The sequence below is a fragment of the Neovison vison genome, chromosome 4 (genome assembly GCF_020171115.1).
Source record: "Neovison vison isolate M4711 chromosome 4, ASM_NN_V1, whole genome shotgun sequence".
NCBI classification, from domain to species: Eukaryota; Metazoa; Chordata; class Mammalia; order Carnivora; family Mustelidae; genus Neogale; species Neogale vison.
Window position 1 is genome coordinate 34,524,377 of NC_058094.1, and position 17,047 is coordinate 34,541,423.

A 17,047-nucleotide genomic window follows, 5' to 3' on the forward strand; every position below is an offset into this window, starting at 1 on the left:
TCAATCCAGCAAACTGATTTTATGAGGACGAAATCATGTCAGACCAATTTAATTTCCTCCTGTGACAGCGAGACAGGCTGCTATGACACAGGGAAGCAACAGGCTATCAGATACTGTGGTTTGGGCTAAGTCTTCAATTCTAGCCTACGTAACAGCTGAACCTAAAAACTTAATTGAACTCTGCTGGCTAGTGAAGATGATCTCCCAAAACAGGAACCAGAGGCTCAGGATCTGCTTTTTGAGTAAGAGGGAGGCAAGAAAGTCCTTTCCTTTGTAGGACTGGCAGAAAAACACGCCCCCCACCATCCTGCAGTAAAATGCAGAATTCATCCAACAAATATTTATCAAACACTCTCCTGTGACATGCCCTCAGTCTGGATTGGATTAAGAAACTGAAGTAAAATTTATAAGCAGACATGCTTAAATGGGACTTTGAGTATGGAGTTGGGGAGGGGGGTAGTGCACCAGAAGAAATGGAAACTTTGGACTGGGTTGGGTGTTTCAATGGAATAGGGTGGAGTTTTAAAGAGCAGCTATGGGAGGCACCTGGGTGGCTCAGGTGGTTAAACCTCTGACTCTAGAATTTAGCTCAGGTCTTGATCTCAGGGTCCTGAGAGGGAGCCCAACTTGGGGCTCCGTGCTGGGCATGGAGCCTGCTTAAGATTCTCTCTCTACTTCTGCCCCTCCCTAACCCTACCGGAGCCCCTGCTCAGGCTCTCTCTCTCTCTCTAAAGAAAAAAAGAAAAGAAAAAAGAGCAACTGTGTGATGAGAAAGGCACTTTGAAGAATCCAGGTTAAAGGGGTCCAATGGGCAAACTTCAGTAGCAAGGACACCTTCAGGATCACCTGTCTGGCAAGGCTGGCCCATATTTGGCAAGGAACCACAAATCAGCATGCTCATCCCAGGCCCCACCTGTTGCAGGGACCACTCTGATAAGGCACAATGGGATAGGACTCAGGACAGCAGACTAAAAAAGAGTAAGTACTGGAAATGAATATTTAGCCATCCCATAATAACCATCTCATACCCACAGGTAGATACACACACACAATATACTCCCAGTTCCCAAGGCAACCATTCCTTGAAGCTGCACTCTGTTGGTTTTTGTTTTTGTTTTTCCATACTAGATCTTTGCAACCATTTTTCCTTGGAGGGCAGCTCTGGCCTTTGACTCTGTGAAGTACCACACCTCCCAAGAAATGCTGTTAAATCTAACATTTACCTGGTCCCTTATGAAGGCTCAGGTCTTATCCTCATTTCTGACACTGAATTGAGCCAACACATCATTTGGAAACTTGCTGAAAGCCCTGATGACACAAAGTAACCATTATGATCACTGCAGTGAGTCCGAAACATTACAGACAAATACAGTGTTCTGTCTTGTACCATTTTCACTGACAGTTCTCCCCTTTTCTTGGTTTTTTGTTTGCTTGCTTGTTTGGTTTTTTTAAAAAGGGACTCACCAAGTTCGTATGGAAAGGGAGCCAGCTTTGGGCCTAAAAGATGGAGAGACTGATTCTTAAGATTAAAAAAGCAGCCCTTATGAAGGAAGTGTGGATTTAGGAGTATTGAACTTTCTAAGAGAATTTCACATTTCTTTCCTCCTCCTGATAACCTACAGTGTGCTTCAAATTAACCTCATTTTCTGTCTCAGAATTCATTATTTAAAAATGCCAACAACATAAACAGGTCTGGAAAGAGTTAAAGCATATTATGCAAATAATGATCTAGCTTTTGACAACATCCATATACTAAGTAGTGAGGTGTTCTCCTTTTCCACCAACACATTTATGACTAAAGGTCAGTCTGCGGTAACAGATTATCTTCATCTCTATTATCATTAGTGTCTGCTTTAAAAAAAAAAAAAAATTCTGCTAGGTGACTGGACCAGAAAGTTCTCTGCATATCCTTCTGTTAAATTTCTGCTAGTGGGGGAATGGTAAGAGTGTGTAAATGCACAGCCTCAGTCCACATCCGTGCCCTGCCTCCTAGGAAGTACGGAGGCACCGCAGGGTGGGGAGAAAGTCTTCACTCTGGAACACCTGCTGGGGAGAAGTGAGCTTCAGTGCAGAACCAATGGTGGGGCGAGCGGGCATGTTTTGTGCCCAGAACTAGGATTCTGGTTTTCGCAGCCCGAGGGAAAGAAGGGGAAGCGAAGAGGAAGACTCCACCCAGGCAATCTGGGTCAGGCGCCCTGTCTATAAATCAAGGCAGAGAGAGTCCAGGTGGCGTGGCAGGGGGTTGGAGAGGGGGCCGGAGTGGGTCCACCAGGGCCGGCGGGGGAGGGGGGGGGGGGGGAGGGAGGAGGGACAGAGACGAAGGCAAGCGCGCCGGGGCGCGGGTGGGTGGAGGGGCAGGTGTGCTTGCCAGGTGGGCTGTCCTCGCGGCGGATGCGTGGGTCCCGGCACTGAGCGCCCGCGGCTCCCGGGACTGGCTCAGTCTCTGCAAGGGTGTCACGCTGACCCCACTCGCTGGGCCTGGGTCTGTCGGTCTGCCAGCAGGCAGGTCCAGTCGGTATGCAGTCCTCACCTCCCCTCGACCCCCTACCACTCGCACGGAAATCTCCGGCTGCCCCGGCGCCCCTCATCCTTCCCGCTGGTCTCTGGGCTCCGGCCTCCCGGCGTCCGGGGTTCCGCGGCAGCCGCTCACTCACCCGCGTGCAGGCCGCCCGCCTCGGGGCCGCTGTCGGTGGCCGCGGCGCTGGGCGGCGCGTCCGAGTCGGTGTAGGTGAGCCAGGTGGACTCGGTCTCCCGGGTCCAGCTCTCGTAGTAGCGGGGCTCGATGGCATCGGCCCGGCTCCCGCCACAGCCCATCCTCCTGCGCTGCGGGCGCGCCCGGCGGCCCTTCGGCTCGCGGCTCCGGCGGCAGCGGCGGCTCAGCCCCGGCGGCGCAGCCCAGGCCGGCGAGGAGGCGGCTGCGGCGGCGACATCGCGTCCCCGCCCGCGCCGCAACCAGGCGCCCAGCTCCCGCCTCGCCCCCCGCCCCCCACGCCTCGCCCTCTCCCCGCGCCCCTCCTCCCCGCCTCCCAGGCCCTCCCTTCCCGCGTTTCCCTTCCCTCCCTCGAGTCCCGCTCTCCCCTCCCCCACCCCCTCCCTCCCTCGGAGCGCCAAAGCTGGTCGGGGGTGCAGGAGCGGCTACCGGAGAACGTGAGGACAGCGGGGGTCCCAAGAGAGTTTCGGCCCCACGCGCTGAGATTACGCTCCCAGGGTCCTGCGCATCCATCCATCCACACACTCCCCTGCTCATCCGTTCACCCATTCATGCAAGCATCCTTCTTTCCCTCTTTTCTTGCCTTCCTCCCTCCCTTCCTTCTGACCTTCCTCATTTTCCCCTACCTTCCTCCCTTCCTTCCAGTCATCTATTCAGAACTGGAGCGCTTGGGAAGGAATCCAAGCGTTCTGGCCACTTGTTTCAAAAGCAGTAGGGCTGAGGACAAGCCCCTCAAAATGGGCAGAAAATAATGCCATTAAGAATTAAGGAACAGGGGCGCCTGGGTGGCTCAGTGGGTTAAAGCCTCTGCCTTCAGCTCAGGTCATGATCCCAGGGTTCTTGGATCCAGCCCCACATCGGGCTCTCTCCTCTCTCTCTGCCTGGCTGTCTGTCTGTCAAATAAATAAATAAAATCTTTAAAAAAAAAAAAAAAGAAGAAACAGTTAGCGCCCTTTTCTGGTCTTAGCTGGTTTGGAGAGTAGGAGTGGGGCCTATGATTTCTGATGGAGTTGGGCTAGACTCTATCACTAACACCTTTCCAGTTCTGTGACTTTGAACTTTGTTTTCAAGAAAGTGAAACAGAACAAGCTCTCCCTGGGGCTGGGAGGCAGGGCTGGCTCTCCTCCAAGCCCACCAGCAGCCTTGACATTCCTGTGTCCACTGCTCAGCTGTCAGCCCTTCATTCATTCCCTGTTGCACAGCAATTTGAACACTAGAGTTCAGACTTGGGTGGGCCAATGAATTTACCTGACCGAAAGAAGCCACAACACCTGGTAAAAGAAGGAAACTGCCCTTAAAGGAGAGGTCTGGAAAGGAGAACTAGAAGAATAAATCCTCAGTGACCCAGCTCTGCCAGAATAGAACATGATGTTGAATGAGTATTGTTTTCATTCATTCAACATGTATTTACTAAGTACCTATTATAGCAGAACACTGCTAGTATATATATAATATACTGTGTATATTACCCATTATATATACATTGTAGTATGTACTGTTTAATACAGCTTACAAAGTATATAGAATAAAGGTATAGTATTCATTATACCCTACATAGTGTACAGAATGTAGACACTGTCCATAATACACAGCATCTAGTAAATAGACCAAGTCTAGGGCATTGCCTTCAAATAGCGTTTATCAAATATTTTCTTAATGAATGAATGACAAGAAGCAATATGGGGATGTGGTTAAGAGCACCGATCAGGGGCCCAACACTGAGTTTGGAGCTTGGCTCTGCCACTTACCAACTGGATGGCCTTGGGCAAGTTTCCTAAGCTCTCTGTGCCTCAGTTTCCTCATTTGTGAATGGAGATAGTAAACTGTCTAAGGATGTGTAAGGGCTTGGGAGAGTGCCTGGCATAGAGGAAGCACTCAATATTAGCTATCATGCACATCTGGGGCAAGAAGAAAGAAACATGGCAGCTCTACCCTTAAGGAGTAAATCACTGAAATGATATATTTTTATATGAGATAATGTCTGTGAATTTCTTAGCATACAGAAGAAAGTTTGGTAAATCACATTTTTTCTTTTCCCTCCTTCCCTTTTCCTTCATTATGTTACTAGTAACCTTCCTGCAAATTTCTTACCACCCTTCCTACATAATCATCATCAACAGAGCAACATTCTATTTTTTTCATGGAATCTCTTCTGCTGTTACATGACACCACAAATTCAGAGACTTTTTGGACCTAGAAGAAGTTAAAGATCAGTTGATCCAGTCCTTTAATTTTACCAACTGGGAAATCATAGTCCAGAGAGTGGGGTGTCAACCCAAATCACAAAGTAAAGTGTGATTTTTGGAAGAACTGAAGTTTCAATCCTTGTGCTTGGGGCCTCTGACTGCTGGCTCTGTACTCTTTCAACTCTTTAGTTGGTGCTAAATTTTCTCCCAAAATTTTAGAAAAAAATGTAATAAGTTCAATGTAAATATATAAAATATAATAATCTTTTTTTAAAAAATATTTTATTTATTTATTTGACAGATAGAGATCACAAGTAGGCAGAGAGGCAGGCAGAGAGAGAGGAAGGGAAGCAGGCTCCCTGCTGAGCAAAGAGCCCAATGCAGGGCTTAATCCCAGGACCCTGGGATCATGACCTGAGCTGAAGGCAGAGGCTTTAACCCACTGAGCCACCCTAGGATAAATTATCTTAAACCATCTCTTCCGAGTCTGTAATTCAACTCGCATGAACTGGTCACCTTTTTCTATAAGTTTAAAAGCAACAACAGGGACGCTCAGTGGGTTAAGTGTCCAACTTTTGACCTCAGCTCAGGTCTTGATCTCAGGGTTGTGAATTCAAGCCCTGCACGGGGCTCCATGCGTGGAGCCTCCATACATACATAAATATGTATATACACACATACAAAAAATAAAAGCAACAACAAAAGCCAGTTATTTTAAAGGAAGGAGGGTTGCAACAAGGAATCGAAAGCCTTAGCCAAAGCCATCTAGAGCAATGAAGTAAATTACGCCTTTAAAAACTATTGCCCAGTGGTATTCGTCACATGATGGGATTCTCGGATAAAGTATCTGTGGCTTTAAGAGCCCTTGTGGTGGGTATCACCCCTGGCTTGTTTCTATGGAAACTGGAGCAAAGGGCTTTAGGGACCAAAGCCCTTCCACCTCCAGATCTTATTTATGTGGCTAGCATCACAGGGCTCTGCCCAACAGGTCACAAGCTAAAGAAATGAGACCTTCAGTGAGACAGTTACAGGCCAGGACAGAACAGAAGCTCTGCAGGACCCTCAGCCTACCCTCAGGACCAGTCATCCACAAAAAGATTACAGATGGATTCATTGCCTTCTAAGTTGCAAATTTTCCAAGCAGAAAAAGTAAGGCAATTGAGGAGCTCTAGCAGCAGTAACTCTGGCCCACAGGATTCAGACCCCAGGGAAATTTTGTCCCGAATGCCTAACTTCAGCAAGTATCCCATGACTCCGAGTTCAGTGAGCACACCAGACCTGGAGCCCCACACCCTCTGTCTGGAGGATTCTCAAGTACTTTCCACTGAGCATCCCTCCTGTTCCCCAATCTCAACTAGCTGACACGTCCTCATGGATCTGCACATTGTAATTGTGTTGTAAAGGGAAAGAGCTCCACGTTAGCACCCCAAAGCACAAAATCTAACTGCATGCCTCACATCTGGGTAAAAAAAAGTTGGCAAAGTGCCACACGGGCCCACTTCCTCCTTTCTCACCTTTAAAGAATGACGCCACCCCTGGGGAACTGTGTGGCACTGGAGTTCAGGTCATACAAGGTGAACATGACAAACTGGAGTAAAAACAAGACAGAGAAACCGAAACACTCAAAAAGCAAGAAGATAAATGAGGATTGGATTTGGTTTAAGAGTTAGAAAGGGTGAAAGAGGAAACTTGGGGAAAAAGAGAAAAAAAGAGTTGCATCCTACCCCAAAACATGGATATAGGAAATTAAATTTAAATGTGAAACGAAACACTGTATGTTCTCCCCCAAGAATCTTTAAGCCGGTAAGTCTCAGAAGAGAGGTCAGCTCCTCTGGGTTAATTCTAAAGAGATTCAGCAAATTTCTTCCATGTTCTCAGAATTTATCTCAGCGTCTGGACGAACATCCTGTGGCTCACTGTTATAAACCAAAGGAAAACCCAGGACAAAGCAGTTGCTATTGTTTCCATGTTTTTGATTTTAGGATATCTCCTTTCTGTGCAGGACTAGCTCACTGAGAAGGTGTGATGAATAACCAATCTGTTCTCTCAATGAGGAGAATGAGCCACATTCTCCCGGAAATGGCCTGGAGAGGAATGAGAGGTAAGAAGAGATCCAGAGAGCCATAGTTTCACAGGACTAATTCCAGAGACAATTCTGAAAGCCCCAGAAGGTTCTGATAAAGCATCCACACAGCAGAACCTAGCACGTTGGTGCCCTCATTATCTATGTCCCCTCCCATCACACCGGGTGAATTCATGTTGTTCCTGCACTTCTTTTGCACCTGAAACAAGGAAAGGTTGAATCATTTGCCAAAGTTACTCTAAATGTCAGGAAGAGGAAGATTAGAGCCTAGATCTCTTGGTCCATACACGAGCGGCTTCCTTCTCCTTAGAGAAAAGGAAGGGCAGGTTGTAACTTCTTCCCGAGTTTGGAGAATGAGCATTTTTCTATGGCTCTGCATGTTGCTGTCTTTAAAGTGCAGTGTTTATTAAGAACAATGGTCCCAATCCCATGCATTAGTTCTCTCTGATCGAGCCTTCACCTTGAACCCAGGAAGATGCTGACAGCATGTGAATCGGAAAATTAGTTTGAGAATCAGTAAGCACTTGTCAGAACATAATCTGGTAAAGAGAGAGGAACCGGAAGAGATGGAAGAGAGTCAGCCTGCTACTGCTGGCAGAGGACCGTGAGTTTACCATGCCAGGAGTCCCAGAGTGCGTGGTCTGGGTTTTTAAGGCAAAGCTCGAGGACAGGAACAGAACGTTCTCCTCACCCCTGACTATGGCTTGGAGCATGGAGGCAAACTGTGGCTTGGGGTTTTTGACCATTCACAGAAATGTTCATGTAGCCCAGTTAATGGAACTTATGTATAACGTTAGACCACAAGCATGGCAAAGCTCAGAGGAACAGAAGGTGACTTTTGTTCATCTTTCCCAGATGAAAGCAAAAAGGACCCCAGTCACTTACTCTTGTTGATGCCATCTTGGTTGTTACCGTTGGGATTGACCGCCTTCATCAGAAACGGTACAGATGTAAGAGACAGGCGTGAGACGCAGGGAAGTCAGGAAACCTCTCAGTCCTGTCCCTGTAAAATGAACATGGGAAGGAGGTTCAGTTTGCTTTCTGCTAGTCTTTGGTCAACAGAAAAGTAGTCGCCTTATCCTACATGAAAAACATGATTTCCTGATCACAGTACAGAGAGGGAAGGGAAAAAATAAGGAGGCCAGACACCAGGTTTTTCATTTGTAATAACCCGGCGAAAACACTGGCTCCTGGGAGAGCTGGTGGCTCAGGAGCCGATGGCAGAGCAGCTGGGGCAGCTGTGGGGCATTCTGAGGACAGCAGCGGTCCAGACGCAATGAAGCTCTCAATACCCTGCCCGGGAGAGGGGGTCTCTCTTGACTGTGCCTGCATTTCAGGGTCATTTAATCATGGACTTAGAATGTTTTTTGGATTTCTTCCCCCTCAAGCGTACCCGTGTTCCAATTCCGACTGTGACGTTTACTCACATGAGAGCAGAGGCACTGTTCTGTGCCTTGCCCTCGTCTCTGAGATGGACATAAGCACAGTACGTGCTACAGTGTTGCTGGGGAGAGTGGACAGTGAACACAGTGAACTCAAGTCCTAACACACGGCGAGTGTTCAGCAGAGGCTAGCTTTGTTTCAATCTTCAAAAATGTTTTATTCTCGTCATTGTTATTCCCTGACTGGCTGGGATAGCCAGGTCTTCTTTCTGTCCTGCTTTTGACATTGCAGGACTGACCTTACATGTCCTCCTTCAATGTCCTTAAAGTCCTGGCCTCCTCAGAGCAAGACAGAGTGGGAACAAGCTAAGTGAACCCCAAGGGGGCTCCGAATGCATAGAGGTGCCTCTCCCTTCATGTCTCCACTTCTGGCCAGAGAGGCAGAGCTCAGAGGCAGGACCAGCTTTCTGCACAGAGGCAGCTGCATTTTGCACCCAGAGGTGACCATGGAAATCAAATGGGTATTTGGGGAGGGGGGTGGCCGTCCCTGCAAGGACACCCTTTCTGATAAACAGTGCATCAGGTGGACCTTTGATGCACACCAACTGGCTTCCCAGACTGGAGCAGGTACATTCAGCAGGGAGGCAAGGGTCCTCTACCCAACTCCTGAGACTAATTCTAGCTAACATTTATGGAGCACTTATGCGTCCCAGTCCCTCTATAATAGGCAATTTGCATATGGATTAGCTCATTTGATCCTCAAGGCAATGCTAGGAGGTGGGTGCTATTAAAAGCCCCATTTTTATACTGAGACACTGAGATTTACAGAGGTTAAATGACTTGTCCAATGTCAACCATGATACCAAAGTCAAGATTTAAACACAGGTCTATGTGACACCAAAGCGCACCCACTGATTACACTGCTGGTCTTCCACCTGAGAGTTGTTCAGAGGGGGCTGGCTACGTGCAAACATCTAAGGAGAGGTCTTCTCCAAAGACAACCCCATTTGGAAAAGCTACATGCACAGGAGGAAAAATGAAGATTATTAGGGCCTAGGAAGAAATTTTCCAGTTCCAAGCAGTGTCTATGCTGTTAGAAATCCTATTCAGAATTGAGGGTGATAGAACAGTTACTGGAAATAGGGTGAAACATACTCCATATTTTAGAACTCCCTTGTAAACAGTCATGTGACCAAATCCAGGAACAAGCCATGAATACGAGAACAATGATTTGATTTCTATGTTGACTGTCTATATTGCATAGGGTGTTTATCCTGGCAGCGCTGGGGAGAAGCAAGCTAGTAAAAATTGTGTGTGGGTTGGTAGAATATTTTGATTATCTGCATTGTTGATTTTACCTCCTGATAGATTCCTTCATAAGGTTGAATTAACTGATGGGTATTTCAAGTTCTCACCTAACAGCAAGAAACTCACTTGGGAATCTCAGGGAACAGCTGCCATCACAGGTCAGAAAGTAGGAGGTTTCATGCTTATCAAGGCATCTCAAATAAGAACAGAATTAGGATTGTGGAGTGGGGGGAAGAGACAAGACACCCTCCTGAATAAGCCCTATACAGGAAGAATAGTATATCTCTTTTGGTCCCTCAAAAATGTATGGAGACATGTTAGGAGGAAAAGGTATGGGGTAAGGAGATAGAGAATTCAAGAAAAGCATATGGTCACTGTGAGGAAGAAGTTAAAGCTAAATATGGAAATCTCACTGGACGAAGCTCAGGGGAGCTCTACTTGCTTCAGAGACTGAAAGCCTCCTGGGAAGAAGATTTGGGGAAGGCAACCTTGCTCAGAAAGCAAGGTCTTAGCTGTCGGAAAGAAGGAAGGCTCTTAACGTGGTCTCTCGGTGGTTATCCAGATTCACCTTCTGCCCCACACCTGTCCCCAGGCTTCCAAACTCTCTTCCTCTGTGACCCTGTGCCCAGAGCCTGTAGAAAGGAGACAGTTGGAAGCAAAATGAGAAAATAGTTCCACTCGAAGCCGTCTGTGGTGGCTGCCAGGGGATGGAGGTGGAGAGTGGGTGAAATGGGTGAAGGTGGTCAAAAGGTAGAACTTCCAGTTCTAAAATAAGTATGTCCTGGGGATGTATTGTAAAGCATGGTGACCATAGATAATGATACTGTGTTGCCTATTTGAGCATTGCTGAGAGCAAATGGATGGTAACTGAACTTCTTGTGGTGGTCATTTCACAATATATACAGACACAGAATCATAATATTGTCCATCTGAAGCTAGTGCATGTCAATTATACCACAATAAATAAGACTTTTTAAATTTTACAGCTGTCTGATATTAGGGCATAAATTTCATTCCTTTAGCACTCTACTAACCAGATGAAACATAAAGGAAAGTAGGAGAGGTATGTGTTCCCGGAGACTACAGCACCTAGAAGTGGTGGGGCCCAGGGAAATAACAAGGGTGCCCAGTGGAGAAACCATGGTATCTGCTGGAGACATGTTAACAAGAATGGATTTTGTTCTAAGAACAACACAAAGTATCTTCCTCAGAAGAAAAATTACTCTGCTCTTCTCTTCGGTTTTTAAAAGATCACTTGTGTGGAGGACTGATTTTAGGGAAGCAAGAGAAAAAGTAAGGAGACTGGTTCACAGACTGTTGCAATCATCAAAGCAAGAGACAGATGAGAGCGGCTCAGAGGCTCAGGAAGGTGGCATTGAAGATGGGGAAATGGACAGACTGGAGGCACGTTATGGATGGTGGTAGAGTTAGGAAGGCCAGCTGATGTTTTGGATGCCAAGGGTAAGGAAGAGGAAGAAAACAAGAATGTCTCTGGTTTCTGCTTGAGTAGTGGGGTAGGTAAGGAAGACTTGACAAGAAATAAATTTCAAGGAAACAAATCAGGAGTTCTGGTTTAGAGGCTTGAAGTTAAACATGTCTGGGAGTTGAGAGAAGATGGGAGATCAAGGAAGGTCAGTGTTGGAGAACAAAATTGTGGGGTTCCCAACAGAAGAGAGTAGAGACGGGGAAAAGGGAGGGTGGGCTGGGAACAATCACACATTTTGAAAGCTAAAAATCACAGAGATAAGCTTTAACTGACAAAGGAGATTGAAGAAAGTGGGTTCCAGAATCAGTAGTGAGGAAGGCTCAAACCAACACAATTTACACTTTCAAAGTCTCAGAGACTAGCGACACCAGAAAACTTTAAAAGTGGAGGTAAGGCAAAGGGGCTGGGAACTGGCATTAGAACAAGGAAAACTGGTTGAAAGCAGTCTTAAAAATAACTGTATCTGCAGAACCCATAGCATGTCCGGAATAGTCTTTTACTGCTCTCCCTTAGATGGGCTTCATTCTCTGGAAAAAAAAAAACCCAATGGGTCTCTAGGCTGGGGTACCAAGCAGTAAGATGAAGAGACTGTTTGTTTACGTGTGCTGAGACTCCTTGGGGCTCTTCCTCTCCTCACCTTCCAGAACACAGGCAGATCCTGTTGGGAAATTGTCTGGTCCAGAGACAAGATACCTGCATTAGGGTTACCCAAGTGAACAACCAGGCCAGACTGTGTCCCTGTAAAGCTCACAGTTGATAAGCTCCACTCATGTTAACAAAGCTTCAAACCAGCTTTTTGGACCCCCTGTCAAGTGTAAGCAGACAACAACTACTACAAGATATCTGAAGAAATCCTGTCATAAGAAAGAGCTACTTGGAGAAAATAAAGACTATATATGAGGAAGAAAACCTCCAGAAAATGGTATATATTTAGTATCCTCAGGGATATTAGAGGAGATGCTACAACCATAAAAGAAAAACAGACTGCAGGTAAAATAGGACCTTCAGAGGATAAACAACAACCTAAAGTCTTTAAAAATTAAGGATGGTAGAAACAAAAGACTCAGTAGACGGGCTAGAAAAATGAAACTTAGGAAAATAAAAAAAGCCATTGAGATGGAAGATAGAAAATATACGGAAATTAGAGGATCTGTCTAGGAGTTCCAATACCCCAATAACAGGAATCCCAGAAAGAGAAATGAAAACACAGAAGGAAGGAAATAATCAATTAAATAATTCAAGAAAAATTCCTAGAGTTTAACTGTCAACATAGATGAAGGCAAACCCATCCTGAAGCACATCATTGTAAAATTTCAGAACACTGGGGGAAAAGAGGAGAGCCTACAGGTTTCCCAAAAGAAAGTAGGTGACATCAGAGAATTAAGAATCAGAATGTCTTTGGATTTCTCAATCATAACACTGGAAGCCACACTGCAGTGGAATACTGCCTACAAAATTTTGAAGAAGTTATTGTCAACCTAGATTCTTTTTATACCCAGCCCAACCATCTATTAAGTGAAAGTTTAAAATACAGGCAGTTTCATTTGCAAGGTCCCCCAAAACTTAACTCCTGACCACTTATCTCAAGAAGTACTAGAAAATATATCCCACAAAAACAGGAAGAAAGAAGATTCTGGACTCAGGACCAAAGAAAAAGTTGAAGAGAATCCCCAAGCTGATGGTGATGGGACCTCCTAAGAGACAGTGCCACCTACACCAGGTGAGGAAGACAGACTAGAATAGAGCAAAATTTGCAAAGGTCAGAAGGTTCTATAAGAGATTTACTCAAAAGGATAAACAAAATTGATAGCTAAATCCAGAAGATTTGAGAGGAGAGTTAAATAGTGACAGTTTGAAGTTGAATTGGTGATAAGTACATGGAAACTAAGCAAATAAAAAAAGGCATTCCCAAGGAAAATTAAAGATTCTATAAGAAAGAAAAAGTCATCTAGATTGGCGACATGGCTCGGTTCTCAAACACTGATTTTTGAATCAAGCAAAACTTTAATGTACCTGTATCTTTACCCTGATGTAAGAGTATATGAGTGCTGTGGGAAGAAGGAGGAATGATGGGGAAAATGACAGTCAAATCCTCACTCTCTCTAAGGGGGAGTCATAGATAAAATTGCCTAAAAGTGCCTGAAATTGAGGGATCAGGAAGCAACTTGATACTAGCATTTTATTTAAAAACACAGAGTCAAGGGTGCCTGGGTGGCTCAGTTGATTAAGTGTCTGCCTTTGGCTTGAGTCATAATCCAGAGTCCTGGGATCAGTCCGCATCTAGCTCCCTGCTCAGTGGAGAGTCTGCTTCTCCCTCTACCCCTCCTGCCTGCCCCCCCCCAATTTGAGCTCACCCACTCTCTTTCTCTAGTGCGCAGGCACAAAAAGAAATAAGTAAAATATTAAAAACACAGAGTTAAATGCTAAAAAGAAAATCAGCAAAAAGAGTTCTAAATAGCTGTCTTTGATGAGGGAAGCAGAGCAGAAAACTGTTTTTCATAACAAGCCTTATAGAACTATTTGGCTAAAAAATGTGTGTGAATCACCTCACTAAAAATAGAAAGCAAAGAGAAATAAAGGTAAATGGAAAGTGAAGAAGTGATGGTGGCATGTATAGCCAGTGTTTTTAAGATATTTGTTTCTAAAGAGAATGAGAATACGGAGGGTAGGGTAGCTTGGGTCAAAGGTGGGTTTTTTAAAGATGGGAAATGGAGCTCATTTGGCATGAGATTGTCTACCAATGGGGCGTGGGGGGACAGAGAGAGAAGCTGAGGGTGTAGCAGAGGGAGGATTCCAGAAGGAACAAAGTCCCTGAGAAAATTAGAGGGATGAAATTCCAAACCTACAGAGTGCGGACAGACATTGATATGGGAGGAACACCTCCTTCCCTAAAATGTGAGGGAAGAGGAATATAGGTGCTGACATAAATAACACTGTAGAGTCTGTTGGGACCCAGCTTCTTGCCTTGTCAGGCCTCAACAAGATACCCAGGGTGGAACCCAGTGCAATACATTGAGAAGTCACACAAAGACCAACTCCTGGCGTGTTCCTGGCTTCTTCAACCCTCCTACAGCGTGGGATGCCAAACTGCCTCTGCTGGGTGAATAACTCTCCCACGATAGATGTGTTACCCTTTTATCTCACAGGAATAAGCACATCTACATTTGAAAAGAAAGACTTCATGTGCTGGATTCAATATTCTGGGGGGGTCCTCCTGCTGCAAAACGACTATATCCCAGAGAAAGTATACTTCTGGATGCAACATTGGGCTTGTAGGAAATTGGCAAAGTTGCCAAGGACCCTTCTCCAGAAAAAGGAGCAGACTGGAAGTGGAAATTCAAGCTGCAAGCAGTGATCAGGCAGGGGAAAACAGAACTGTCCTCCGAGCAAATGGTGGCAGCAGGGACATGAGCCAATACAGCCCCTGAGCCCGTGGCCAGGAGGAGGAGCCAAGCCTTGGACTCTTCCATTAGGCTACCATTCTAGAAGTTCTCTGAGTGGTTCCAAGTTAGCAGCGCTTAGCAGAAACAGATGCAAATCCTTCCTGAAGAGAGCAACCCCACTTTAAACCTGGGAGATTCCCACATATGACAATCTAACAAATATGAGTATACACTCAGAGACTGGCAGGCCCTGGAGGGGCAAACCACCATGAGTGAGAGTCAGCAGACACATTTTTATGAAAAGATAGGAAAAGGAAATTAAAACCAGCAAACAAACAATGCTGTGTTTTGCTTTTTCAAATCTGGCCTTTGGAACACACATACGAGTATCACCTAAGTTATTAAAATGCATATTCATGAGTCCCATACCAGATCCACTGAGCTGAGGCTCTGGGGGTTGACCCTGGGAATCTGCATTAACACTCACTCCCCACAGAAGACCAGACACACAGACCTGGACTTCCTTTCCATAACTATATTCTTGTAGGTTTTACTGTCCACTCCTCAAGATATGATGACAGCAGGCCCATCCATTCAAAAGTTAAAGCAAAACTTAAGAAAATAGCTAAACAAGATAGCGCCCCCTAGTGCCAGCAAGATAAATGGACCGAGTTGGCTTGGATTCTGTTTCTCTCCTGTTAAAAGCAACATGGCCCCTGAGCCCTAACCAGTCCCTGAGCCCCGAGAGCCATCAATGTGCTGGAATCCTGGTCACTTGGTGACCACAGTGCAACAAATACTGTGATTGAAGAGGATGGGAAGTGGGGACCATAATAACTAACATCATAGCTTAATGTGTTCACCAGACATTTAAAAGTGCTTAGAGAATCCATGGATGGGCTATCAGGAGACTCTGCAGAAGGGACTAAGAAGGGACTGGAAGAACTTGCTCCAAAGGAAGAGAGTCAGGCACAGGCTGAGTCCAAAGACAATGAACCCATTTCAAATAGAAGACTAATTCTGAGCACAAGGGAGGCTGATTCTAATTTACTTGACCCGACTTCCACAACCCTTAGTCTGAGGAGAATATTGGACAAAAACAAACAAAAAGGACAAAGATGCAAACAAAACACATCACTGCTTTGAAATTTTGCATCTTAAGGAGCATGGGACAGGCTAAGAGGGTAATGTTAAGCGCCTTACAGGAAAACTGGCGATGACAATAGCCAATCAAAGCTGAATGGCAACTGTGGGCCACACAGGGTAGAGTACTGCAACAGTCCTATCAAACTGGCATTATTGTTATTATTTTACAAATGAGAAGGCCAAGCTCAGAGATGCTGAGTGACTTGTTTGATAATACACAGCAATAAATTCTGGGGCCAAACTTGAAGCCAGGACTGCTCAACTTCATAAAGCACATTTTTAAGACTGTTTTTTTCTGAAGTGATTATTTAAATGGTAATTTCAGGGTCCTAGATTTAGAAAGGTCATTACGGGATGTTCAGTGAAAAATCCTTCTCTCACCCCTGCTGCCAGCGACCCAGCTCCCCTCCTCATGGACAACTAGTGTCATTAGACTACATGTGATATTCCAGAGATTTTTTATGAATTTCATTTCGCTGCCCAAGTGATAGCAGATTATACATATTGTTCTGAACCTCACTCTTTCGCTAAGGAAAATGCCCTGTGGATCACTCTGTATCGGTACATAAAGGGTTTCCTTGTACTGTTTTCCAGCTGTAGGATCTCATGGTGGTGTGGATGCCATGATCTGTTCACCAGCCCCCACTCAATAGACATCATGACGTTTTCCATTTTTCAAATAGAGTAGCTGATGCACTTTACTCTGAGCAAACTCTGCACTTCTGCAGGGACCCTGAGATTCTCCCATGGCATCAGGCTCGTCTAAGCTGAGAGACACAGCAACACTCCCAGGTTACCTGAACCAGGTGGGAGTTTCTAGTGAAGGCAGGAAAGAAAGGAAACTGAAAACAGCTGCAGAACAGCAGGAGGCAGAGCTGCTTCTCCCAGGCACCTCTGCCCAAAGTGGGTGAGGTGTGTCTCGTCACTCTGCTCCCCAAGTTCCCGCTCCTATCTGAGGCACCTGCATCCAAACCATCTGCACAGGAGAGGGGAGAATCTCCAGCGCATGGGCCCTCAGGGAGACTTGGGGAGTTGCTGGTCCATCAGACACCCTCACCCTTAGTCCCACCAGCTGTAGCGAAGGTGGTGCAGTGAATGTGCATAATGGGTCATCTCCCTAGAAGAGCTTAGAGCTCCTTGCTCAGAGCAAAACAGATGCTTTCGCAGTACCTCTAGCCCAGCGATGTCAGAACGGCTTGGGAGGCATTAAAATAGACTGGAACTCCTACCAAACAACTGAGGCCAGAATCACAGACTGCCTCTTAAAGTCACCTTGTTCTTAGAACCAGGCTGATTCAATCTAAGGGGGAAAAAATGATCACATGGAACCACTCATAAAGCTTCCTAGCTTAAAGAAAAAAAC

General features: G+C 45.8%; 1 protein-coding gene across 1 annotated transcript in view; it reads right to left on the reverse strand.

Annotated features, from left to right (window-relative positions):
• The window catches only part of BAALC (BAALC binder of MAP3K1 and KLF4), an 84,150-nt gene extending 81,304 nt beyond the window's left edge, over positions 1-2,846 (reverse strand). Inside the window, exon 1 of the mRNA XM_044245172.1 lies at positions 2,655-2,846. Within this exon, the coding sequence (XP_044101107.1) occupies positions 2,655-2,814 (160 nt within the window). The 5' untranslated portion in view covers positions 2,815-2,846. The remainder of the gene's footprint in view (positions 1-2,654) is intronic.
• Positions 2,847-17,047: the final 14,201 nt, after the last annotated feature.